This window comes from Equus quagga, chromosome 3 (genome assembly GCF_021613505.1).
Source record: "Equus quagga isolate Etosha38 chromosome 3, UCLA_HA_Equagga_1.0, whole genome shotgun sequence".
In the NCBI taxonomy this organism is placed as follows: domain Eukaryota; kingdom Metazoa; phylum Chordata; class Mammalia; order Perissodactyla; family Equidae; genus Equus; species Equus quagga.
In genome coordinates, this window is record NC_060269.1 from 49,401,008 (window position 1) to 49,427,132 (window position 26,125).

At 38.1% G+C, this 26,125-nt stretch overlaps 1 protein-coding gene across 4 annotated transcripts in view; it reads left to right on the plus strand.

The window, feature by feature from the left end:
- The window catches only part of TMA16 (translation machinery associated 16 homolog), a 33,295-nt gene extending 8,129 nt beyond the window's left edge, over positions 1-25,166 (plus strand). The window contains exons 2-10 of one of the 4 annotated variants that reach the window (XR_006888038.1): positions 2,605-2,696; positions 3,411-3,587; positions 7,164-7,276; positions 14,785-14,822; positions 16,067-16,151; positions 17,328-17,476; positions 21,882-21,924; positions 23,958-24,207; positions 24,462-25,166. Coding sequence is in view for 3 of the 4 variants with exons in the window: in XM_046657426.1 (XP_046513382.1) it covers positions 3,579-3,587; positions 7,164-7,276; positions 14,785-14,822; positions 16,067-16,151; positions 17,328-17,476; positions 20,113-20,360 (642 nt within the window). In the remaining variant the exon portion in view is untranslated. Of the gene's footprint in view, positions 1-2,604; positions 2,697-3,410; positions 3,588-7,163; positions 7,277-14,784; positions 14,823-16,066; positions 16,152-17,327; positions 17,477-20,112; positions 21,471-21,881; positions 21,925-23,957 lie in introns of those variants that run through there. The other 3 variants (XM_046657428.1, XM_046657426.1, XM_046657427.1) reach the window with 3 other exon arrangements.
- The last annotated feature ends 959 nt before the right edge of the window (positions 25,167-26,125 follow it).

Genomic DNA, 26,125 nt, shown 5'->3' on the forward strand with positions numbered 1-26,125 from the left:
TAGATCATCTCCCCAGTTTTGTTATTTGTTTATATTCTATACCACTCTATAAACCATCAAATGCGCTACAAAATAAATTTGGAGAACCCCTGACTGATAGGGATTAATTTCTTTTTGTTTAAGAGATATTTAGCTTGAATATACTGCTTAATAGATTACCATTTTATTGATAGGGTTTTACTTAAATTTTCCCCTATTGAAGCATTTTTTTATTGTAATAAATTGAAAAACATGAAAATGTTTTGAAATTTAGTGTTATTGTCCATATTTCTGTGCCTTCTTATATATTCATATCCTGCCTTGAGGCAACCTTTTCATGAATAAATTATTATAAGGAATTGTAAACTACAGTTGAGTCAGAGTACAAGTTTAGTTTCTTTGTACCTTCTTTGTACTGAGATCTTCTAAAGCTGTGAGAACATTTTCGTACTCCAAGGGTATCAGACTATTTCTTGTTCTAAAGAAAATTTTTAAATCTTTAAAGGAAATTTTTTATAGACTTGGATGTATTGCTGAAACAGTGTTTCAGAGCTGTGTAACTTTAGTTAAGTTTTAGCGGCTTCAGAGAGCATCTTTTTTTCTTGAAATTTTTGTGACCTCATTTTTATAAAGCATTTTATTTGCTAGGATATATCGAATAAAGATATGTTTTCAAAGAGCACACCTTTGCTTTGTTTTTCCGTCTTGCATTGGCTGTCTCTTGCTGTGTAATAAGCTATCCCAAAACTTAGTGGCATAAAGCAACAGCATTTATCATCTCAGTTGCTGGGGTCAGAGATCAGGCATGGCTTACCAGGATCCTCTGCCTCAAGGTTTCTCTCTCACAAGGTTGTAATCAAGGTATAACCCGAGGCTGTTGTTTCATCTCAAGGCACAACTGAGGACGATCCACTTCCCAGCTCACTCATGTGGTTCTTGGTAGGATTCAGCTCCTCATGGACTATTGGATTGAGGGCTCAGTTCTTCGGTAGCTGTTGGCTGGAGGCCTCCCTCTGTTATTGGCCTCTCCTTAGGGCAGTTCATTTCATTGTGACAACTAGTTTCCATGAGAGTGAGCCAGGTAAGAGAGCAAAAGAGAGCGTAGTGAGGCTGGAAGCCAGAGTCTTCTCATAACCTAATCTCAGGATTGATAACTCATCGCTTTTGCCAGATGCTGTTCATTACAAGTGAGTCATTAGGTCCACACTCAGGATTATACATGGGCATGAACATCAGGAGGTGAGGCTCATTGGCGGCCATCTTAGAGGCAGCCTACCACAAGTTCTGAAGTGTGTTTGCTGGGTAAACTTCATGCACAAAAGTCCTTATCACACCTTCCTTTCTTCCCCTTGCCTCCACGTGTGTAGAGAGAAACACAAAAGAATGCACATACTGTTATATGATGGTTTCACTCTTTATTCCTTTATATCTGTAACCAACTTCCAGTGCTATTCTGGGTTTCAGACTTGAAGCTATCTTTTCTGGTCAGGTTTATCAAGAAGTGAGCAGTAAATATTTGTTGAAGGAATGAATACACGTGTGAGTGAGGAATTGGTGGTCATTTTAATTAATTCTGCCTGGGGAGTTTTACAAATGAAATGGCTGAGGTGTGTGTTGAGCTGTGTCTTTGAGGTCCTTCCTTGAGAACAAGTAAGGAAAAGGATTTTGCAGGCGGGGGTAACAAGTACAGTCTCAAGAAGTTATAAAATGGCAACATGTATTCTGGAAATGATGAGAAGTTCATTAAAATGGCATGAAGGATGTTTTGAAGAATGAGAAGGAATGCTGGAGAAGTAGGTTGGGGGTAGATTGTTTTCCATTTAAGGATCTAGGACCCAAGAACTCTTTATAGCAGGGGAGAGGGACTTTACTAGTGTTGTACAAAAATAAGCTCTGTGACTTCTGTGAAAAAAGGACTAGCAGTAACAGCCTAATGACCATACTTATAGTGACAGATCATGAGGCTGAGTTAAGGCAGTGACAGTAGTTTTGAAGGGAAGATTCTAGAAACACTTGACCTTTTTAAGGGTTAGATATGTTAGAGACTGCCAGCTGTTCTCTAATAGACTCTTTTTCTTCTATAGTAATGTATTATTTTCTGAGAATAAAGATTATATTCCCTACTCTCCCTTATATAACCCTCTGATTACATTTTGGTCAATGGGATGCAAGCAGATGATTACAACTTCCCAGATCTTGCTCTTAAAGGAATGGGGTGTGCCTTTTGATTTTCTTTTCTACTGTTACTGGCTGGAGTTTGGACCTGCTATTAAGGTATCTTGGACTATATGGAGATATAGGAGGTTATAGTCTAAGGATAGTAGATAACAAGGTGGAAGGAGCCTGGATTCCTGAGGGCTTTGTGGATAGGTCGGATAAGATAGAGAATTATGTAGGAATAAAAAAGTTACTGAAATGTCTAGTTTTCTTTCCTTTCTTTTGGACTGAATGTTTGTGTCCCCGTAAAATCCATATGTTGAAATCTGGTCACCAGTGTGGTGGTGTTTGCGAGTGGGGCTTTTGGCGGGTGATTAGGTCATGAGCGTGGGGACCTCATGAGTGGGATTAGTGCTCTTAGAAGAAGAAGCCAGAGAGCTGACCAGCCCTGTCTTTCCACCATGTGAGGACACAAGGAGAGGTCCGGCTGTCTGCAGTCTGGAAGAGGACCCTCACCAGAACCCACCCACTCTGCTCTCGGACTTCTAGCCTCCAGAACTGTGAGAAATACATTTTTATTGTTTAAGCCACTCACTCCATGGCAATTTATTATATTAGCCCAAGCTAACTAAGACAAGGATGTGTGATCACCAGAATTATCCTACATATCAAGACGTCTCTAGGCAAGGCAGCTCTAGAGTTAATTATGAGGATCAAAGACACTGAGGCTCTCCAAGTTTCAGTGGCTTTTGTCCTTGTATTTTTCCCTTTGAGCTCAGAGATGGTTGTGACAGCTTCAAGCATCAAGACATCAACATTCGCAGAAAAAATAAGAGCAGGAATGTTATTTCTGAGAGCCCCTAGCAGACTTCCCATTATGTCCATTGGTTAGAATTACGTTGACCAGTCACTAACAAGGGCAATGACATTACTACGATTGGTTTTGACCAGTCGAGACTCACCCCTCCTTTGGGGCTGAGTCGGGGTACAGCCCCACATCACACACTTGGTTATTAGGAGAGTGAGTAAGATTGGAGTTCTGTTGGGAAGGAGGAGGCGGTGAGTGGTTGTTGGGTAGACAGTTAAGAGAGCCTGCTGCTTACCCACTCTGGCGGTATCGCCCATCTGGGATCAGTTGAGAGGCAGAGCAGGGCGGCAGACATTGATAATCAATAGAGTACATGAGCCATTTGCAAATAACCAAGGCCTTCTGGTTATCTATACATGTGATTATTTAATGTTACAAAGATCCTTTGTGTCTTTTATCTCCCTAGATCCTCACAACAATCCTGTGAGATTGGCAGCACAGATATTAGGGTCCTCCGAAGCATCCAGCATCCAGAGGCTGAGATGCCAATGGCTGTATCCAGTGGGGAGGAAAACTGGGGCTCAGAGTGGTTAGTAACTTGCTGTTGATCCCAGAGCTGCTAAATGTTCAAGAAATGTTCAAGGTTAGAACTCAGTTCTCTCTGACTCCATGCTATGCTGTGCTGATTTCAAAAGTCAAGATTTTTTTTTGGGTGGAGGTCAAAGGGTGTAGGAAGTAAAGGACAAACATCATTTATAATTGGGTTGGGAAGATGATACTGGTTGGGGCTGTGAGCCATACCTGGAACTTTATATTCTTCCTCATGTAAGATAGGATTTTGGAATGTAAGTGCCAGAGAGTGATATTATTAGAAAAACAACTTGAATCTATGTTTTTTTCTTCTTTTTGCCTTTTGACTCCCTTCACCCATTTATTCCACCCTCCACGCCCTGCCTCTGACAACCACTAATCTGTTCTCTGTATCTATGAGCTTTTTTTTTTTTCAAAGATTCCACATGTAAGAGACATCATACAGTATTTCTCTTTCTCTGACTGACTTCATTTAGCATAATGCCCTCAAGGTCCATCCATGTTGTTGCAAATGACAAGATCTCATTCTTTTTTTGTGGCTAAATAATATTCCATTTCTGTTTGTATTTCTGTGTATGTGTGTGTGTGTATGTGTGTTTCTTTATCCATTCATCCATCAGTGGACACTTAGGTTGTTTCCATATCTTGGCTATTGTAAATAATATTGCAGTGAACATGGGGGTGCATGTATCTTTTTGAGTTAGTGCTTTGTTTTCTTGGATAAATACCTAAAAGTGGAATTGCTGGATATATTGTAGTTCTATTTTTAATTTTTTGAGGAACCTCCATACTGTTTTCAATTGTAGTTGCACCAATTTACATTCCCACCAACAGTGCCCAAGAGTTCCCTTTTTCTTCACATCCTTGCCAAAACTTATTTCTTTATTTTTATAATAACCATTCTAACAGGTGTGAGGTGATATCTCATTGTGGTTTTGATGTGCATTTTCCTGATGATCAAGGATGTTGAGCATCTTTTCTTATACTTGTTGGCCATCTGTATTTCTTCTTTGGAAAAATTTCCATTCAGATGTTCTGCCCATTTTTGAATTGGATTGTTTATTTTTTGCTGTTGAGTTTGAATTCTTTATATGTTTTGTGTACTAGCCACTTATCAGATTTATGATTTACAAATATTTTCTCCCATTCAATTGGTTGCCTTTTCATTTTGTTGATGGTTTCTTTGCTGTGCAGGAGCTTTTTAGTTTGATGTAGTCCCGCTTATTTATTTTTGCTTTTGCTTTGGTGTCAGATTAAAAAAATCATCACCAAGACCTATGTCAGAGAGCTTACTATCTCTCTTTTCTTCTAGGAGTTTTAGGAGTTCACGTCTTATATTCAAGTCTAATCCATTTTGTGTTAACTTTTGTATATGGCATAAGATAGTGGTCAAGTTTCATTCTTTTTTTTTTTTTTTCTGAGGAGGATTACCCCTGAGCTAACATCTGCCAATCTTCCTCTTTTTTCTGAGGAAGACTGGCCCTGAGCTAATATCCATGCCCATCTTCCTCTACTTTATATGTGAGACGCCTGCCACAGCATGACTTGCCACGCAGTGCTATGTCTGCACCCGGGATCCAAACAGCAAAACCCCGGGCAGCTGAAGTGGAATGTGTGCACCTAACCACTGCACCACCGGGCTGGCCCCAAGTTTCATTCTTTTGCATTTGGCTGTCCAGTTTTCCTAACACCATTTATTGAAGAGACTGTCCTTTCTCCGTTGTATGTTCTTGGCTCCTTTGTCATAAATTAATTGACCGTACATGCATGGATTTATTTCTGGGCTGTCTGTTTTGTTCCACTGATATATGTGTCTGTTTTTATGCCATTAACATGCTGTTTTAATTACTATAGCTTCGTAATATAGTTTGAAATCAGGCAGTATGATGCCTCCAGCTTTGTTGTTCTTTCTCAAGATTGCTTTGGCTATTCGGGGTCTTCTGTGGTTCCATACAAATTTTAGGATTATTCTGCTTCTATGAAAAATCTCATTGGAATTTTGATGGGGATTGCATGGAATCTGGAGATTGTCTTGGGTAGTATGGACATTTTAACAATATTGATTCTTCCAATCCTTGAGCATGTAATCTCTTTCCATTTATTTGTGTCTTCAATTTCTTTCATTAATGTCTTGTGGTTTTCAATATACAAGTCTTTCATCTCCTTCGTTAGATTTATTCCTAGGCATTTTATTCTTTTTTGATGCAATTGTAAATGGGATTTTTTTTTAAATTTCTCTTTCTGGTAGTTTGTCATTAGTGCATAGAAATGCAACAGACTTTTGTGTATTGATTTTCTAACCTGCAACTTTACTACATTTGTTTTTTGGTGGGGTCTTTAGGGTTTTTGCATATTATATCAAGTCATCTCCAAATGGTGGCAGTTTTACTTCTTCCTTTCCATTTTGGATGCCTTTATTTCTTTTTCTTCACTAATTGCTGACTAGGACTTCTAATACTATGTTCAATAAAAGTGGGGAGAGTGAGCGTCTTTGTCTTGTTCATGTTCTTAGAGGAGAGGCTTGCAGCTTTACACTCTTGAGTATGATGTTAGCTCTGGGCTTGTCATATATGGCCTTTATTATATTGAGGTACGTCCCCTCTGTACCCACTTTGTTGGGTGTTTTTTTCATAAATAGATGTTGAATTTTGTCAAATGCTTTTTCTGCGTCTATTGAGATGATCATATGATTTTTATCCTTCATTTTTTTTTTTTTTTTTTTTTGAGGAAGATTAGCCCTGAACTAACTACTGCCAGTCCTCCTCTTTTTGCTGAGGAAGCCTGGCCCTGAGCTAACATTGTGCCCATCTTCCTCTACTTTATATGTGGGATGCCTACCACAGCATGGCGTGCCAAGCAGTGCCATGTCCGTACCCAGGATTGGAACTGGTGAACCCCGGGCCGCCGAGAAGCAGAACATGTGAACTTAACCGCCGCGCCCCTGGGCCGGCCCCTATCCTTCATTTTGTTAATGTTGTGTGTCATGTTGATTGATTTGCAAATGTTGAACCATCATTGCATCCTTGGAGTAAATCCTACTTGATCATGGTGTATGATCCTTTTAATGTATTGTTGAATTCCATTTGCTAATATTTTGTGGAGGATTTTTGCATGTGTGTTCATCGGGGATATTGGCCTATAATTTTCTTTTCTTGTGGCATCCTTGTCTGGTTTTAGTCTCAGGGTAATGCTAGCTTCATAAAATGAATTTGGAAGAGTTCCCTCCTCTTATATTTTTTGTAAGAGTTTGAGAAGGATTGGTATTAATTCTTGGAACGTTTGGTAGAATTCACCAGTGAACTCTTCTAGTCCTGGACTCTTCTTTGTTGGGAGGTTTTTGATTACTGAGACAATCTCCTTACTAGTAATTGGTCTGCTCAGATTTTCTGTTTCATCATGATTCAGTCTTGGTAGGTTGAATGTTTCTAGAAATTTATCCATTTCTCATAGGTTGACTAATTTGTTGGTGTATAATTGCTCGTAGTTGTCTCTTATGATCGTTTGTATTTCTGTGGGATCGTTCGTAACAATATATTACTGTCTTCAAAGTTTCTTTCAAAGGAATCATTTTGGACAGAATTCACTTATGTATCTGACTATGTGTGTCATATTTTTTCCTACATTTTAGCCTAAAGCACCAAAGGGAAAAAGTGTGGGACGGGAAAAAAAAGTCATCCATCCATACAGTAGAAAAGCAGCTCAAATTACAAGAGAGGCTCACAAACAAGAGAAAAAGGAAAAGTAAGTATCTTTTCATTATTTATATTATGCATTGGTGTAAAGCCCATTTATACATTTATCCTTCATCAATATTCCCTTCCTTTTATTTTAACAAGTATTTGTTAAGTGTGTTCTATGCACTGAAGGTAAAATGATGAACAAGGATTCAGCTCTTAATAGAGGTTACCTAAAACAGATACATAAATTTAGATAGGTTGTGATGAGTACAATGAAGAAAAACTAAAAAAGTTTATGGGATGGAGAGTAAGGGAGAGGTTCTGTTTTACATAGGATGGTTATGGAAGACTTCTCTGAAGAAGCTACATTTGAGCAGACTGCTAAAAGATGTGAGGGAGTGAGCTATGCAGATATATATTGGGTTAAAGTGCCTATTAGACATATAAAAGGAGGTATAGAATGGACAGTTGGATATGTGGGGTCTAGTGTTCAGTGAGTAGCTTAGGGATGTAGGCACAAACTTGGGAGCCATCAGCATCTAGGTGGGATTGCAAACCATGAGACTGGGTAAGATCACCTGATGATTAATTAAATAAGTGTAGATAGGAAAGAAAAGGAAGCTAAGAATTGAGTCCAGAGGCCGTCTCCCATTTAGAGGTTGGAAAAAGGAAGAGGACCCAACAAGTGAGAATGAGGAGGAGGGAAAAGTAGATTTCAAAGAGAAGGTAGTGGTCAGCCCATGTCATTTGCTGTTGATTAATACGAGGACTGAGAATTGGTTTAGTAATTTGATTTAATAATGTGAGTATCATTTAGTAATGTGGAAATCATAGGGGGGTTTTATTGGAGTAATAAAAAGTGCATATAGCCGCAAGATTGCATTTTTGTATACTGTTTTAATTCCCTTGTTGGTCCTTTAACTATATATTTTTTATGAGTTATTTTTGTAGTAGTTGCTCTGGAAATTACAACTAACAACTGAAAACAATCTAGTTCTGATTAATGTCAATTTACTTTCAATATTGTACAAAAAGTTTGCTCCACTGTAACTCCATTCCGACCTTCTCCTTTGTATGATTATTGTCATATAAATTACATCTTTTTTTTTTGATGAGGAATATTAGCCCTGAGCTAACATCCACTGCCAATCTCTTCCTCTTTTTTAATAAATTAATTAATTAATTTTTAATTAATTATTTTATTTTAATTTTGAGGAAAATTAGCCCTGAGCTAACATCTGCCACCAATCCTCTTTTTTGCTGAGGAAGATTGGCCCTGAGTTAACATCTGTGCCCATCTTCCTCTACTTAGTATGTGGGATGCCTCCCACAGCATGGCTTGACAAGTGGTGGGTAGGTCCGTACCTGGGATCTGAACCAGTGAACCCTGGGCCACTGAAGCAGAATATGTGAACTTAACCACTTCGCCACCAGGCTGACCCCCCAGTCTTCCTCTTTTTGCTGAGGAAGATTGGCGCTGAGCTAACATCCGTGCCCTTCTTCCTCTACTTTATATGTGGGGTGCCTGCTGCAGCATGGCTTGATGAGTGGTGCATAGATCCGTGCCACATCTGAACCTGTGAACCCTGGGCCACCAGAGCGGAGTACGTGAACTTAACTCCTGGGCCACCAGGCAGGCCCCAAATTACATCTTTATTTATTACATCTTTATACATTATAAACCCATAAACACAGTTTCATAATTATTATTTTTATGCACTTGTTTTTTAAATTAGCAGAAGAAAAGTGTTACAAACAAAAATATATTTGTACTGTCTTTTATATTTACCTATGTAATTACCTTTTTACTGGTGACCCTTATTCCATCATGTGGATTCAGACTAGTGTGCTACATTTCATCCTGAAGGACTCCCTTTAATATTTCTTTTAGGGCAGGTCTGAAAGCGACAAATTCTCTCAGTTTTGTTTATTTGAGAATGTCTTAATTTCTCCTTCATTTTTGAAGGACCGTCTTGCTGGATATAGAATTCTTGGTTCAGTCTTTTTGTGTTCAACACTTTGAATATGTCATCCCTTAGCTGGCCTTCTGGCCTCTGAGGTTTCTCATAAGTCAACTGTTAATCTTATTGAGGATCCTTGGTGTGCTATGAGTCACTTTTCTCTTGGTGCTTTTAGGATATGCTCTTTGTCTTTCAGTAGTTTGACTAAGATATGTCTAGGAGTGGACTTTGTTTCTTGTTTCACAGAGCATCAAGCTTAGCCAAAGGTGAGAGAGTAGGACCTTCTCAGGTCTTTCTTTGGCATGGACACAGTCTCAACTGTGTATGTGGCATTCTAGATTCCCAGGAATATGTTGGAGCTAGTTTTTCAAAGCCCTCTATGGACCTCCATTCCTGAGTTTTTCCTTTCGAATTTTTTGGTTTTGCTAGCCCCCAACTGGTAATATCCCTCAGGCAGCTGCTGTGTTAAAAAGTTGCAGGTGATTGTTTTCTAAAAACACCCTGGGGGTAGGGCTGTTCCCACCGAGAGAGCCCTGAGTCAGATCAAATAGAGACAAACTAACTCCCAGAATGGAGCTTTTCAGTATGCTGCCTGTCTGGTCAAATGGTGACAGTTCTCTAGGGGTGGAGCTTTTGAGGAATTCCAAACATGATCTGTTCTAGTGGTTGCTAAGAGGATGGTTTCTATAACTACCATGAGTTGCTAGTCTGTTAGCTTTCAAGAGTAGTGCAGAGCTGGCGAGAGGGAAATGGGATTAGGGCAAATTAAAACACTGCAAAGCTTGCTACTTTTAGTGAGACTGAGCCATTTTTCTGGAGTGAATGCTCCTCGAATTGTTACAAGCCTTTGGTTAATTTCCATACTTCTGAAAAAGTTGATTCTGATAAGTTTTGTTAGTGTTCTCTTTGCTTTTATGGAGGAGTGGATTCATAGGTCCTTATTCTGCCATTCTGAAAGTTGGTCTGTATTCTTGATGTGAAGAATTTATAGGAGAATTTGAAATATGTGTATAATGTCTCTTCTTTTCCCCCCTTCCTGTCCCTTAGTTGTCCTTTTCTGATCAGCAGCCCACACTGTATAATTTGCCAGTTCTCCCCTGAATCTTTCACCTGGGGGAGTCCCCAAGAACTGCTGTAGTAACAAACAGAAAAATTCTTAAAATGAAGTTATGAAGACAATAAAAATCATCATTTTGACTATTTTAGGATAGTCTTACCATTTTAATAATGCTAAATAAATTTGCATACTAGCTGATAGAAACCATCATTTTCATTGTTATTTATTGATTCCTTGCCTAAGACCTAAAGCTATGTTTAGTAAAGGTTAACTGTTTCACAGTGATTTGGTTGGAAGTTTTCAAGAAGAGAATAGTCAAGTTCTATGATAGTGTAGTTAATTTTTTTCTCTTTTTTTAAGGAAGGGTCTTTTTTTTAAAATAAATGGTATGATGATGACAGCAGTGTTGCTTTAAAACAAATTTTCAAACTTCAAATATTTATGTATCACTTTTGTGAATTTTGCTATGTTCTTTTTTGACATAACATACTACTTCTATGATTTTGCAACTTCTACTATCACCTATACTAGTATTTTACAAACTTTAGTGTATAGGAGAAACACGTGTAGGGTGTGTTAAAACAGTTTGTTGGGCTCCACCCCTAGAATTTTCCATTCCGAAGGTCTAGGACAGGGCCAAGATTTTCTATTTCTAATAAGTTTCCAGGTAATGTTGATGCTGTTGCTGCTGTTGCTGCTGTTTCAAAGACTACACTATAAGAACCACTGACCCTTAGTATTATTTATTTAATATTTTAAAATCTTTTCCCCTTAAATATAATTTTTTTAAAGGAGACATTTTATCTCTGTTAAAACCAAGTAAATCCTGTTGCATGTTTTCAAAAGATGATGACAAGGCACTCAGATTGTTGGAACAACTGTAAGATGACAGAAAAGGTACCAGGAGGACTTAACTTGAACTTCAGGTGCCTGTGGCTTTTTGGAATAAATAATAATGTAAATAATAAGTAAAGTAGTTATCAGATACTGCTTTAGTTATCTATTGCTGTGTAAGAAATTATACCACAACTTAACAGCTTGAAACAGTTTCTTGGTCATGAATCCCGTTGCCACTTAACTGGGTGCTTCTAGCTCAGGGTCTCTCATAAGGCTACAGTCAAGATGTGGGCTGGGGCTGTGTTCATTTCAGAGCTTGATAGGGAGAGGTTCTGCTTCCAAGCTTACTCATGGCTATTGGCAGACCTCAAGTCATGGCTGGCTGTTGGCTGCAGACATCAGTTCCTTGCCACGTGAGCTCCTCCATAGGGTTACTCAAAACATGGCGGCTTGGTTCCCCCAGAACAAGGGCTCTCAGAGTCAGAGGGAGTGACCAAGTTGGAAGACAGTCTTTGTAACCTAATTTTGGAATGACATTCATCACTATTGCACTGTTTTTTGTTCGGAGCCAGTTACTAGGTCTAGCCGTACTCAAAGAGTTCAAGGACGTGAATATCAGAGGCAAGAATCAGTGGGGATCATCTTAGATACTACCACCTTTTTGTAGTATCTGCCTATCAAAGAATACTTGGTTTTCTCAGGAACAAAAGTAGCCAGGTAGTTTGGAATATACACTTTCCATACTTTTCACCAGAACCCAGGATTCTTTGTACCACCTCCGAAGGTTTCTTATTAGGCAGAAAGAGAGGTTGGGGGAAGATCAGGGAGGGTGTCTGTTAGGGTGTAGTGCCTTTAACCAATGCTAGAGGATACAAAACTAGACCTGCTGAGTTGATCAGGTTGACTCTTAGTGATGGACTGTGTTACTTAAAGATGCTTCAGGAGTCAGTGATAGCATAGAGTAAGAGTTCGAACATGTTCTTCATCTTCAGCATTTGAAAGTTCTGATTCAGGACTATGAGAAATAGTGCTTCTTTTCAAATTAAAAGAAACTATTATGGTTTGAAGACTAGCACATTTCAAGTGGTGCACAATTCAGAGGCAGCAACTGGCTATTCTCTATCATGATTTTAGCTTTATTTTGTGATTTCTCAGCATAGTGGTATTTTGTTGCTATGTACCTGTCATGTCTTGTCCTGTTGGGTATGTAGCCAAGAACTCTGGATACCAAATGAAAATGACTTTGTATGGAAAATTAATGAAGAGAAACTAAGCATAATGAGTAAGAATGTAGGAAACAACTACTTTTGATAATTAATCTCAAATCTCTCTACTTTTTTTCATCCCGACTGAGAACTACTCTAGTTCAATCCCCGTTGAGTTCATTCAGAATTATTGCAACTTGACTTCTAACTACATTCTTTCTTCTAGGCTTATTTGAAAGGAATGAATTCCTCTCAGAGCCATTCTTTACCTTGTAATGAAGTGTTCTGTATTTTTTTAAATCAGCTTTGAGGTGTAAATAACATACAATAAAATGAATGTATTTTAAGTGTGCAGATTTGGGATTTTGCCAATACATCGGTATAACCACCATGATCGGTATATATACTGCATTTTCAATCTCTCAAATGATTCACTTATGTATCTTCCCAATCAATCCTCATTCTCCGCCCCTAGCCTCAGGCCACCCCTGGTTTGCGTTCTATTTTGATAGGTGAGATTTGTCTTTCCTAATGCTTTATATAAATGTAATCATACTGTATATAATTTTTTGTGCCAGCTTTGCACTTAGCATAACGTTTGTGAAATTCATCCGTGTTATTTCATATATTAGTTGCTTTTCTCCTTTATTACTGAATAGTATTCCATTGTATGGATATGCAATGCAGTTTTTTTATCCATTCAGCTGTTGCTGGTCATTTAGATTGTTTACAGTTTTTTGGCTTTTTTCGAGGTCTGCAAACTAAGGGCCCAGCCACCTGTTTTTATCAAAAAAGTTACATTGTAAAGCAGCTATACCCATTTCTTTCATATTGTCTGGCTGCTTTCAGGCTATAATGGCAGAAGTGAGTAGTTGTGACAGAGACTGACCACATGGCCCACAAAGCCTAGCATGTTACTGTCTGTCCATTTAAGAAAAAATTTGCCAACCTCTGCTGTTATGAATAAAGCTGCCATGAACATTCACGCACAATGTTTGTATGGACATGTGTTTTCCTTTTTCTTCCAGTTTCTAGAACTGGAATTGCTGGGTCATATGCTAGATATATGTTTAAGTATATAAGAAATTGAGTTTATAAGAAATTAAGATTTTAAAAATTGCTGATCATATGGTAGGTGTAATGTTTGAGTATGTAAGAAATTGCCTTATTCAAAGTGATAGTACCATTTTGTATTTTCACCACCAGTATATAAGAGTTACATTTGCTCCGTATCCTCTCAAACATGTTGTAGTATAGGTTTTTTAAAAAAATGTTAGCCAACCTAAGAGATGTATGGTGTATCTCAGTGTGGTTTCAGTTTGCACATCTTGATGACTGACGATGTTCGCTATCTTTTTGTGTGCTTATTGGTTATATGTATGTCTTTAATTTGATGAAAAATCTGTTAAAATCTTCTGCCCTTTTTGGTATTGAATTGTTTTTTTATTAAGTAGTAAGAACTGTTTGCATATTCTGAAAGCTAGTTATTTGTGTTGTGAATATCTACTCCCCTTCTATGGCTAAAAAGTTTTTATTAGAAAGTCTTCATTTTATTTCTCCAGTTTTCTAGTTGTTTAAAGCAAGAGGGTAATTCTGGTCTGCTTTGTTAGGGCTGGGCCAGTGGATTTTTTGTTCATTGCTGTATCCCCAGTAGCCAGCATAAAGTGTAGCAAAAACTAGCTACCTAAAGATCTCTTCTGAAAGAATTAGTATTGAGGATATCAACAATAGGAGTCATATTTTACCTGGACTGTTTTCTGAGAATAAATGAGTTCTTTTTCTCCGGTATAGTTGTTTCCAAGTTTATGAAAAGTGAACGTTGTTTTGTTCTTGTGGAAGGTTAAGAGGTGACGGTAATGCGTTTTGGTCTTGGTGACAGCACTCAGTCTTCTAGCAGGTATTCATTACTCTTTTATACACATATATTCTGCATATTGCAAAACCGCCTGAACATTCATAACCCAATCAAGCTTTCACTGGTGTTTTCAAAACTGGTTTGTTGGGGCTGGCCCTGTGTCTGAGTAGTTAAGTTTGTATGCCCCGTTTCGGAGGCCCAGGGTTTCACTGGTTTGAATCCTGGGCACGGACATGACACCGCTCATCAGGTCATGTTGTGGTGGTGTCCCACACAGCACAACCAGAGGCACTCACAACTAGAATATACAACTATGCACCAGAGGGCTTTAGGGAGAAGAAAAAACAGAAAAAAAAAGATTGGCACCAGCTGTTAGTGCAGGTGCCAATCTTAAAAAAAAAGAAAAACGATTTGTTCTATAGGTGTCCTTTAGTCATTGAAGAGCTAAAAAAAGTTTCTGACAACATTTTGTTCTAGTGATTTAAGAGAGAAGCATGGCGTTCAATGTTTCTCTGTTAACAAAATTAATTTCATGTGCATAAAAGAATGATCCTTGAATGAAGGTTCTTTGGGCAACTTTTCTTCTTATTATTTTTGACAGATTTTTAAAACTTGCTTTGGAAATTTTCTAACACGTTATGCACCTTTTCCTCTAAGGCTGAAGAATGAAAAGGCGTTACGTCTCAACCTTGTCGGTAAGTAGATTTACTTATTTGAGATTCTGGGTACAGTACGGTGAAGTTCTGCGCTATACCTGTTTTTCTTTTGACTCTCCTAGTGAAATACTATTTTTATCTACGTGAATTTTCTTTACCAGATTTGATTAAAACAAAACAAAATAAAATCAGTCATTAAACTCTTAGAGCAAATAGTGTTAATATCTAGCTCAGTTTTCCAGAAACTGTGTAGTTTATATTTATCTACCTACCTACCCGTCTACCTCTATCTATCACCTATCTGTCTACTCTGTCTACTTACCTACCTATATCTGAAGTTTAATTCTAGCTCCCTAACAATTAGAATTATGAAGGATTATGGTCTAAGTATTTTGGAAACGGCAATTCGTATTTAATGATGTGGATACATACATCCTCAGTCTGTATCTCAGTGTCACAATCTTTTTTTAGGAGGTGTCAAATTACTGTTAGCAAAGTTTTATTGATAAGCCGGAGATTTCAAAATAGTGACTATTAGACTTTATTACTAAAATTAAAGGTATTTGAGCCCTTATCTTTAATGCTTCATCAGGTAATAGAATAATATTTCTAAATGGGTTATCAGTATCTCGAGTAGGGCCATTTTTTGATCCGTAATATTGAGAAATCTAACTGAAAGTGACTCTGATGGTCAGATTATTCATGTCTTAGCTCTTTGGTAATAAATCTCGGTCACTCTTTGCACGGTATCTGGCAGATCTTGTCTGCTTAATGTATTTGTTAATTTTGAGGCCCTGGGCAGGTTGCTTAACCTTTCTCATCTGTACATGGGGATAATAACAGTACTAATCCTCAGGATTGTAAAGCTCTTGACATCATGCCTGCTGCTTGTTAAATATTCAGCAAATACCATTTTCCTCATTAATCTAATTAAATTTTCATTTTATTTTAGACAAGTTCTATCTCTTGCTTTTTAACTACTTAGAACTTCATGTTGTGTTAAAGTGTTCTTTTTTTAAAAAAAAATTTTGCCTTCTTATTGGGTAAGAAAATACATACAGAAAAGCATTTCTTTCACCCCTGTCTCTTTCCCAAGTTAAAATGTGACAATTTAGTTTCTGACAGACTGGTTTAATTAGCTTTGAGCCCACACAAGGTTTTATATTTAACATTGAAATAAATTTTGATACTGTTAAACACATTGATGTTGAAAATTATAATGAATACTTCTTGCTTAAATGATGACTTGTGGTGTTAAACTATCTTGGTACTTGTTGTTACAGGTGAAAAACTGCAGTGGTTTCAAAATCATCTTGATCCCAAAAAAGTGGGATATTCAAAGAAAGATGCTTGTGAATTAATCGAAAGGTAAACACTGGGCATGTTAGGAACAAAGGGTCAGAAAAAGAAATTCTCCAGTCTGATTCTTCAAGAGACAGTTCTGTTCTGGATTTGTAGAAGAGCAAATGGGCTTTGTTATCAAAAAGGCTTTGGATTCCTATCGTAGCCTGGCCGCTGTAGTAAGTTTGTAACCTTTCTGGGCCTCAGAGTTGTACTTAAGCCAGTTTCTGGTGATCAGGAAAGGTTTCCTGGAGAGATATCCTCAAACTGATGCCTGAAGGATAGGGGTTAGCAGATTGAGGTAGGGTGGTTGGAAGAGCCTCTAGGCAGAGAGAACAATATCTAAAAGGCCCAGAGGTGAGAGTGACACGTTTAGTGATGTGCCAGACATTTAATATGACCAAAAGAACAGGGAGGGAATTGTGACAGGTACAATAGGTGACAACCAGCTCATGAAAGACAAGTATCACCGTAAGAGTTTGGACTTCATCAGAGGACATTGGGAACCACTGGAGGCTTTTACAGCAGGCGCTCGAGATGAGCACGGCTAAACGTTGGAAAGGTCACAGAGTGAGAATGAGGATAATGGCCTGAGGGGGCATGGCTTTGGCCAGGAGACTGTTGAGAGGTTGGTGAAGCACTCTAGGCAAGAGATGACAGTGACCTCTGCTGGGTTAGTAGCCGTGTGGTGAAGAAAATGAAGGATTACAGAGTTGTTAAGAAGGTAGAAGTTTCAATCTTTAGTGAAAGCTTAGATGTGGCATAAAAGGGTCAGAGAGGAGTCAAGGAGGACACCTGCATTCCTCTCTTGGGCAACTAGATGAATGATTGTACTGTTTCCTGAGACAGGGAGCCAAAGAGATGGAGCAGGTTTGCTGGGGGTTGGATGGGGGCAGGCGTGAAGACAAGTTCAGTGTTGATGTGTTAAGCCTCTGCAGGACATCCAAACGGAGACATCCAGGGGATGGTGGAATGTGAGGACCTGGAGTTGAACAGATACTTTAATAGCAGGCAGTGATTTGGTCCCTGAAATTTTGGACAAGGGTGAATTATCCAGGGAAAGTCTGAGGTCTGAGGACTTGAGGAGCTTAGAGGAACGTAAGAATTTAAAGGACAAGCAAAGGCTGGGGATTATGTTTAAAATGAAGTACTAGAAGCCAAACATACAGACTTTGTTACTCCAATCATTGTCTTATTTTTCAGGTATTTAAATCGATTCAGCAGTGAGCTGGAGCAGATAGAATTACATAACAGCATCAAAGACAGGCAGGGGAGGCGGCACTGTTCCCGGGAGACAGTCATCAAGCAGACGATGGAGCGGGAGCGACAGCAGTATGAGGGATATGGCCTCGGTGTGTTCACTGTGATTTTCCTTTTTTCCTTCTAAAATACATAGCGATATCAGATTCGTAATTCATTTCAGAGGTTTAATTTTATTTATTCTATTCAGTTTAGTGTGATATTCTGTCTTTGATTTCTTTTGTGAGTGTATGAAATAATTTTTTAATTCATTCTCTTTTCCCCCTGCATTCCCGAACTTACCAATTGTGAGAGTGACATCATATCTTTCTGCTGTGACGCTAAAGTTATTCTCTCCCTCTGGCACATACCTGATTTGCTTTGTTATAGAGTTATTACCTGCCCATCTCCAACTAGGTGCTGTGTCCTCATCTTTGTAATTCTTGTAGTACCTACTTGTTGCAGTCATTCTTGAGAAACTATAAAAATTCAATACTCATTCTTAGATTTGTGGCATTTCTTACCATTCCTGAAGACAAGTATGTTATTAGTTTACCCACACCATCTGAAGAAAAGCACTTAGTAGGAGCAGGTACTTAAGGCTTGCAAAGCCCACAAACAGGTGACAACCCAAAAGCTACATATGGCCTACATGTAGTATTTGATTGGCTTATTAATTGTCATTATAAAAAATATCATTTCACATGAAAAATGTAGATTTCTGGCTTCGCTTAAAAAATCAGATGGTCTGGCAACATAATCTGCTCGAGTGGAGTAGCAGCTGTCCTGTTTGGACTTGCCCATATATTCTCAAGCTTGCCATAGTCCTGAACATTCCTTCATTCACATTCCCTGCCTGCTCCCTGTAGGCATTTCTATGATGTGGATTTGTTTGGAAAGTATAATAAATGAAATATTTAATAACAAAATTAAATTTTTAAATTTTAATAATAACAGTAAAGTATAAGACTCTAAAGGAAATAGCCTGTGGGTAACTGTTGTGTCGGTCTCAGCCTGTTGATGGTGATGCTGTCTGCTAGAAACACCTGAGGCACTTGCCCAAGTCTGTACTACTTGTGGCGAGCCCCCACAGCCATTTCCTCAGTGGGAGCCACTGTTGTGGCTGGACCGGTCCTTGTCATTCTCTTTATTTTTACAGGACACACCTCGGTAACGACCAACAGGGAACTTTGGAAAAAGCAATATTTATTACTCATAAGTCCTGGAGGGTACACAGCACACCAGAGGGCCACACAGCGAGGTCTTGGGTAGAGAAAGAGGGAGGGAGCACATACTGGGGGTCTGCCTTTATTACGGTCTAAGGATAGTGTGCCTAGGGTTTCAGGGGTTCACTCTTTATTGGCAAATTTAAAACATGAGAGTAGGAATTAGGGCTTGAGAAGGGAAGAGGGTCACTCAGGTGGTCAGTTATCTAGGTTACCTAGGGCTTTCTAAAAGGGGAAGTTTAGGAGTGGGGGTGGCCTCATTCCTTACCTAGTCGTTTTCCTAGTAGCTATGTGATACAGCTGGAAATATGTTTATTTGAGATGGATGTCTTAAATGGATGTCTCAGCAATCAGAAGTTCAGAGTCAGGCACTTATATTACAATCAAAAAGCTTAATGTCAGGCACTTACACTATAGTAACCCTAGAAACCCTGAAGTAGATGGCAGTTCCTTTTCATCATTCCTAAGAAGTGAGTTTCTTAACTGAGAAAACAGAGGATAGCTTTAGACCTAGATAAATCTGGGCTTAAACCCTTAGAGTTTACTGTATAACAGGGTAAGTTACTTAACCCCCCAAGGCCTTGTTTTCATTAGCTTAAAAATTGAGATAAATAGGGGCTGGCCTGGTGGCATAGTGGTTAAATTCCCACACACTGCTTCGGTGGCTCGGGGTTCACAGGTTCAGATCCTGGGTGTAGACCTGCACACTGCTCATCAAGCCATGCTGTGGTGATGTCCCACATACAAAATAGAGGAAGATTGGCACAGATGTTAGCTCAGCAGCAATCTTCCTCAGCAAAAAGAGGAAGCTTGGCAACAGACGTTAGCCCAGAGCCAACCTTCCTCACCAAAAAAAATAAATAAATAAAAATTGAGATATATAGCATATACCTCCTTCCCCCCAGGTCGTTTAAAAGTTAAATGAGATTTAATTTATCAAAGTGCCTGACATAGCACCTAATGCAGGAGGTTGAGGGAGTGATTCAGTCAGTCCCACGTCCTTTTCACCTAAGTAGTTACCTTCTAAGAGTGTAAAATTTGTCTGTACTAGTCTCTCTTTTCTCATTTTCCATTTTTTTAGGATCCCACTTTAATTAGGCTTTTGTCCCCACCACTCAACTAGAAGTACTCATCCTTGATGACCTTAAGTTGCTGAGACAAGTAGTTGCTATAATGGGCATTGATCACTTCATTTTCTTGTCACATTTTTTATTTGGTATAGAAGACCCCGACCTTTCCTACTTTTCTTCCTAGTTCACTGCCTATGACTTTTCAGTTTCCTAAGTTGAATCTTCCTTGTCTTCACAAACTAAATGTTGGCCCAGATCCCTCGCCTTGAGCCTCTTCTCTTTTCTTTTTACACCAATTCCTAAGTTGATTTCATTCAGTCCCTGTGGTTTTAAATACCATTTAAAGGCTGATAACTTCCAAATTTATATTGTCAACACTGACTTGTCTCTAGAACTCCAGACTTGCATTGCCAAACTTGGGTTTCTCAAAATCTCTATTTGAATGTCTTATAGGCATCTCAAACTTGACATGTCCCAAAGCAAAGTCCAGCTTGCCTCCTAAAACTTGCTCCTCCTGCAAGATCTGTATTTCAGTCAGTGGCATCACCACTTGCCCAGTTGCTCAGGTCAGAAACCCTGCAGTTGCTTTCGCATTCCACATCCAACTCATCAGCAAAATATGTTTAGGATCTGATGACTTTGACTGCTACTACCACCGTCTCCTTAATTCAAGCCACCGTCATCTCACCTTACCATTGTAACAGCCTCCAGTTGGTCTCCATACTTCTGCTCTTTCCTCCTAAGGTCTATTCCACATGTAGCTGCCACATTAATTAACAGTAATTAACAGAGCACATCCAAGGTAAAACATTTATTGGTGATAGAGCCAGTACTAAAACTCAAATCTGGTGTTCTGCCAACTCTGCCACAGTGCTCCTTCCACAGTCAGGGAATGTGGTGAAAGAAGGTTTGTGATCTCTAACAAGTTCAGAAGTGTGTAGAAATGTAGGCACATTGTTTGTCACCAAAATTCTATTTAGATAAGGTTCAGAAAAGACTAGATATTAACACCTCCCCCTCCTTGCCGCATGGTGGTATAACTATTTCTGACCCATTTGATTAGGATTTCTTTAAAAAAAAAAACTTGTGCTTAATTTACACCCTTTAATCACCTGGCCAGTCATTCTCTTATGTTCTGAAACTGTTGTAAAACAATGATGTCAAACATTTTTATTTTCTCTTTTTTATTAATTGATACTGGGTTTTAATTAATATTTTACTGCATTGCCAGAATTTTTGCCACAGTGTTCCCATTTTTGTTACACATGCCTCTGTGTTCCTGCAATAAGTATGACTATGCATATTGAATTTTGATAAACTTTCTGATCATGGTAAGGAACTGTCGTATACCTAGTTTTTATTAAAAATGGGCCTAAAGTTTTTTAACTTTTTTAAGCATCTATTGATTATAGTTTGTCTTTACATTTTTTTCACATTTTGAATAGTGTGATTTTTTAATATTAAATAATGTTTGCGTTCCTCAGATGAACTCTCCTTTGCCAAAGTGAAGTATATTCTTGAAAAAAGTGTACTTTTCACCAAGAAAATATGTAAAACAACCTAGCATGTTGTTTTAAGGGAATTGATAGTTAGAATTTGCCAGGTATCTTTTATGGTTTAAAAGGACAGGGTTTATTTTGTTAATAGGTTTGTTTTATTTTACAGATTCTGTGCTAGAATTTATTTTTTAATAGCGTTCTTAAATCACCTTCTTTTGAACTGAAAAATGAAGAGCAAGCTAAGTCGAAAGTTAGCAGAATATGTATCTATTTTTTTTTTTGAGGAAGATTAGCCCTGAGCTAACGTCTGCTGCCAATCCTCCTCTTTTTGCTGTGGAAGACTGGCCTTGAGTTAACATCTGTGCCCATCTTCCTCTTCTTTATATGTGGGACGCCTGCCACAGCATGGCTTGATAAGCAGTGAATAGGTCCACACCCAGGATCTGAACTAGTGAAGCCTGGGCCACCTAAGCAGAACATGCAACCTTAACCACTGCACCACTGGGCCGGCCCCCTAAATCACCTTAAACTAAGCCCTTTATACTTGCAAAACTTAACTTTTCATACAGCATTATAACAATGCTTTGAAATTTTGTCTTGCTTTGAATGTTCTTGCTGTCTGTCAATTATTATTTGTTGTATCTGAGATAATAAAAGAGGAACTATGAAATGTTGTAATTTAGAAAACATTGCCTAAAAGATATAAATTATTTTCTTTCCCAGAGATTCCAGACATTGTAGATATGGGTAATCTGAAAACTTTTAGGTGAGTCTGTCATTTTTATTGTTCTTTGAAGCTGTGTGTGAAATACAGGAGACATAAACTTTCTTCCTTTTGAGTCTAGATATTAGAGCCAAAACCAAATTAGGGGTTTCTTTTGGACTTTTCTCTTTCATCAGTGGAGGAATTTTCCCAAGTTGTGTTTATTTGAACATCTTATATACACTGAAATGATAGTGATATGGTGCTTTTATTTGTTTTTCAGAGTATTTTAAAATACTTTAATGTAGTACTTAAAAGAACTTGATCTCACTGTTTCTCCCCGGTCTTATTTTTTATTTATTTATTTTTTTATAAATATATATATATATTTTTTAAAGATTTTATTTTTCCTTTTTCTCCCCAAAGCCCCCCGGTGCATAGTTGTATATTCTTCGTTGTGGGTCCTTCTAGTTGTGGCATGTGGGATGCTGCCTCAGAGTGGTCTGATGAGCGGTGCCATGTCCATGCCCAGGATTCGAACCAACGAAACACTGGGCCGCCTGCAGCAGAGTGCACGAACTTAACCACTCGGCCACGGGGCCAGCCCCCCCAGGTCTTATTTTTTATAAAGGTAAAATAACGGCAGCAGACTTGATGGCTCAGAGTCCCATCCCCAGGCTGTTCGCAGCACCCTTTTCTGGAGAAGATGCTTAATGGGAAGTGATACCAGGGAAAGGGCTAAGTCATCAAGAGCCAGTTGGTCCAGTGATCTCTCTACTGTACACTTTTGTGACCAGAGAGACTGCTGGGTAGGATTTCAATTTTTTAGTTTTCACACATGGCTTATCTTTCTTTTGTTTTTTTTTTTTTTTTTTTTGCTTTTTCTCCCCAAATCCCCCCAGTACATAGTTGTATATTTTTTAGTTGTGGGTCCTTCTGGTTGTGGCATGTGGGACACTATTGCAGCATGGTCTGATGAGCGGTGCCATGTCCGCGCCCAGGATCCAAACTGACGAAACCCTGGGACGCTGAAGCAGAGCATGTGAACTTAACCACTCAGCCACGGGGCTGGCCCAAACATGGGTTATCTTTAAAAAATGGTTTTTATTAATCATTTTAGTCTTAATTAGACTATGTTGATGGGTCTGAAATTTTATGTTAATTGAAATTAGATAAATTTAACTCTATTCATATTCTTTGAAACCTTTAAGCTTATTTTGTGCTTATACTTAGGAATTCGTAGAAAAATATTTAGTATTTAATCATAAAAGATTAGCTCTAATAGTATAAGATTTAGTTCATTTTTTGGCTCATGTACATGTATTTATAATGCAATTACATGGAATATAATATTCTTTTTATACCTTAATTTTTTTTTGCCTGTAATATTAATTAATCAGGTACATAAGCGTGCTCCTTATTTCTAAAACAATGTTTGTTCTGCCTGCCCTCAAAAAAGCCAGAAATGAGTGAAGAAATTAGCAGAAACTGTTAGTGTTGCTGGTTAGAATTCTATCTTCAAACCAGTCTTCACACTGCTTCTAAAGTAAATGAACATAGGATTGTCACAGAAAAGGCTGAGGTTGAAAAAGTAAGTTTCCTATTATAAGCCTAAAAATTGTTTGATTACTGAAACTTAACTGTGGCTTCCACTGTGTGTGGAAAGAAAAACTTATTCTGATTATGCATTTTTCAGATTTGCCAGGTCTGATTTAGTTCCTACTTCTGAGATTCTTGATACCATATGGCCTGATAGAGAAGGTTCAGGTTAGGGAGAATGAAAGATTGCAACAGAGTCGCCTTCTGACTTCTGCCTAGTATTCCCTATATTGCTTGGGAAGTTTTGAATATGTCGGATTCTCTCTGTAGTTACTGCTGTTGTACCTTAGTGAGAAAATGCAGTAAGTATGGGAAAAGCAAGCCTCAGTTCTTGGGATTTTTTTTTTTCTGATGCATTTATATTGTTTCTTTCTAGTGCATATGAATCTGCTATAAATTTATAAACTTTCTTCTGCTGCTTTCAGTTTTGAATGTTGACTTTCTCCTGCTTCCCCACCTCACCCTCTGCCAAACCTCTCTCTCTTTCTTTTGTCTAGGGAATGGGATTTTGATCTGAAGAAATTGCCAAACATTAAAATGAGAAAAATTTGTGCTAATGATGCACTTCCGAAGAAGTGCAAGAAGAAAACTATTACAGCCATAGACAAAGATTTAGGGGAATTGGAACTAAAAAATGACTCTGACTCAAATGACTCGGATGAGGAAATGACAGCAGTGGCATAATTGTCCTCTGCTTGACTTGAAAATAATGTGAAAAAGCTTCCAGTTACACCTGAATTGATTATGGTAAATAATTATCTGGATGTAAGAATTTGTTATTTAACTTCTCTTACTTGATGAGAACCCCTTTTGCAGTTTCAAAAACAGTGTTATGATTTTATTTAAAAATGAATGTTGCTTTTCATTTACATTAAGTTGCTAAAATAGATATAGTGAAATAAAATATCTTTAAAATCCATTTAATCTGAATTTCCGGGGTGGAGGGAGCAATATGAATGAGGACAAAAAATGTCTTAATTTTTGCCCTCCTGTTTACTCAGGATCACCTGATCTCACTTGGGGGCAGGAACGGCAGCCAGCTTTCTAAGAGGGCCCTGTGGATGCTTCTTGAGCAGTCGTGATAGCAGAGTTGTCTTTCAGTAATAATATTTCAGTAATCTTCCTCTTAAACATTAAACGTCTGTCCTTTCCTTATAAAATAGAGAAAATGTGATATGGAATGCATATACACTGATGGATTGTACATTATTTTTATCTTTGAGCCGCAGATAAATGGTAAGAAAAATAAACAGTGACTGTTCTTATGTTGCTCTCCCACACTTAATCTTGATCTTTTGATAGGGATAAATGATTTCAGGTTAGCTCTTTTTGTTTGCATCTTCTGCTTTCTCATTGTGCAAAGTGATAGGTTTTACTTGTGGAAACAGAGCTAAAGATTAATGAACCAGTTATTTCAACTGTGCTACTTTTTCTTCTAAGAGAGAAGTTAAATGACATATGACTCAGTATTTCAAGTATCGTGAAAAACACGGATGTGGTAGAATGTTGTTCTTCACAGAACTTGTTAAATGCAAGTATCTTTTAGTCTGTTTTCTAAAGGATGTCATTGCAAGTGTATTTGAGTATTTTCAAGAAAAGAAAAATAAAACGTTAATGCTGTGTAAGGGTAACTAGATATCTACTAAGTCTTGTTAACAATTTATTTTAAAGTCTTACAGGTTTTTACTTCTGAAAATTAAAATAAAATTTATTTCCATAATTTCACTTCTTATGGTTCTAATTCATTTTCAGTGATGCAACTGATGCTGATTTGCTTTTGCTTTAGTCATCTGTGCAAAAGTATGGTTTTTATGGTACCTAATAAGTTTCTTTCTCTTTAGTCATTGGAAAATTTCCTTTTTTTTTTTTTGGTTCCTATTTAGTCTCAAAATGGCTATAAAAACTGAGTCATAAATTATAGTAAAGAAAATAAAAACTGTTTTATCTGGTCTGATATTTAAAAAGCCATACTGTTAGATGAGTAACTTGTGAAAATGGCAGATCTCCTCCCCCTCAAACATTTGTCCCTCGTTTTTCCCCCATGCTATCAAAGCATAAAATATAACAAGCCAAGTGCTTGGAACTAAAACAGATAAATTTTACTTTACCATTTAGGACCATAATTGTCCTGTCACTCCTGGCTGGACCACAGTAGCCTAAGAGAGAGTTTGTCTTTAGAGTAAGGCTTTTAAATGACATCTTTAATCACTGTCTGTAGAACGTGTTGTTCTTGCGGTGATAACTTGTGCTCCCTTAGCCAGAGCTCTTTCGGTCAGCAGCATATCTTTGTAAGATAACTTCTGCGGGCCGTGGCCATGGAACAGAGTAAAAGTAACTCACTTTCTTGGTACTTCTTCTCTGTAAACTAGGGACTGGCAAACTTTTTTTGTAAAGAGCCATAGCAAATATTTTAGCTGTTGCAGGTCAAATGCTGTTTCTTGTGCATTTTCGTGTGTGTGTGTGTGTGTGGTATTAACCACCCTTTAAAAATGTAAAAACCATTCTAAGTTCATGGCCATACGCAAATAGGCCACAGGCCGGATCTGGCCTGCTTGCCATAGTTTGCCAATCCCTGGTCTAAATCAGTGAGCTGAACTTCATGGACATAGGCTAGTGATATATTTCTAAGCTCAGAGCAGCTAACTCTACATTTGTGGCCTCTTTT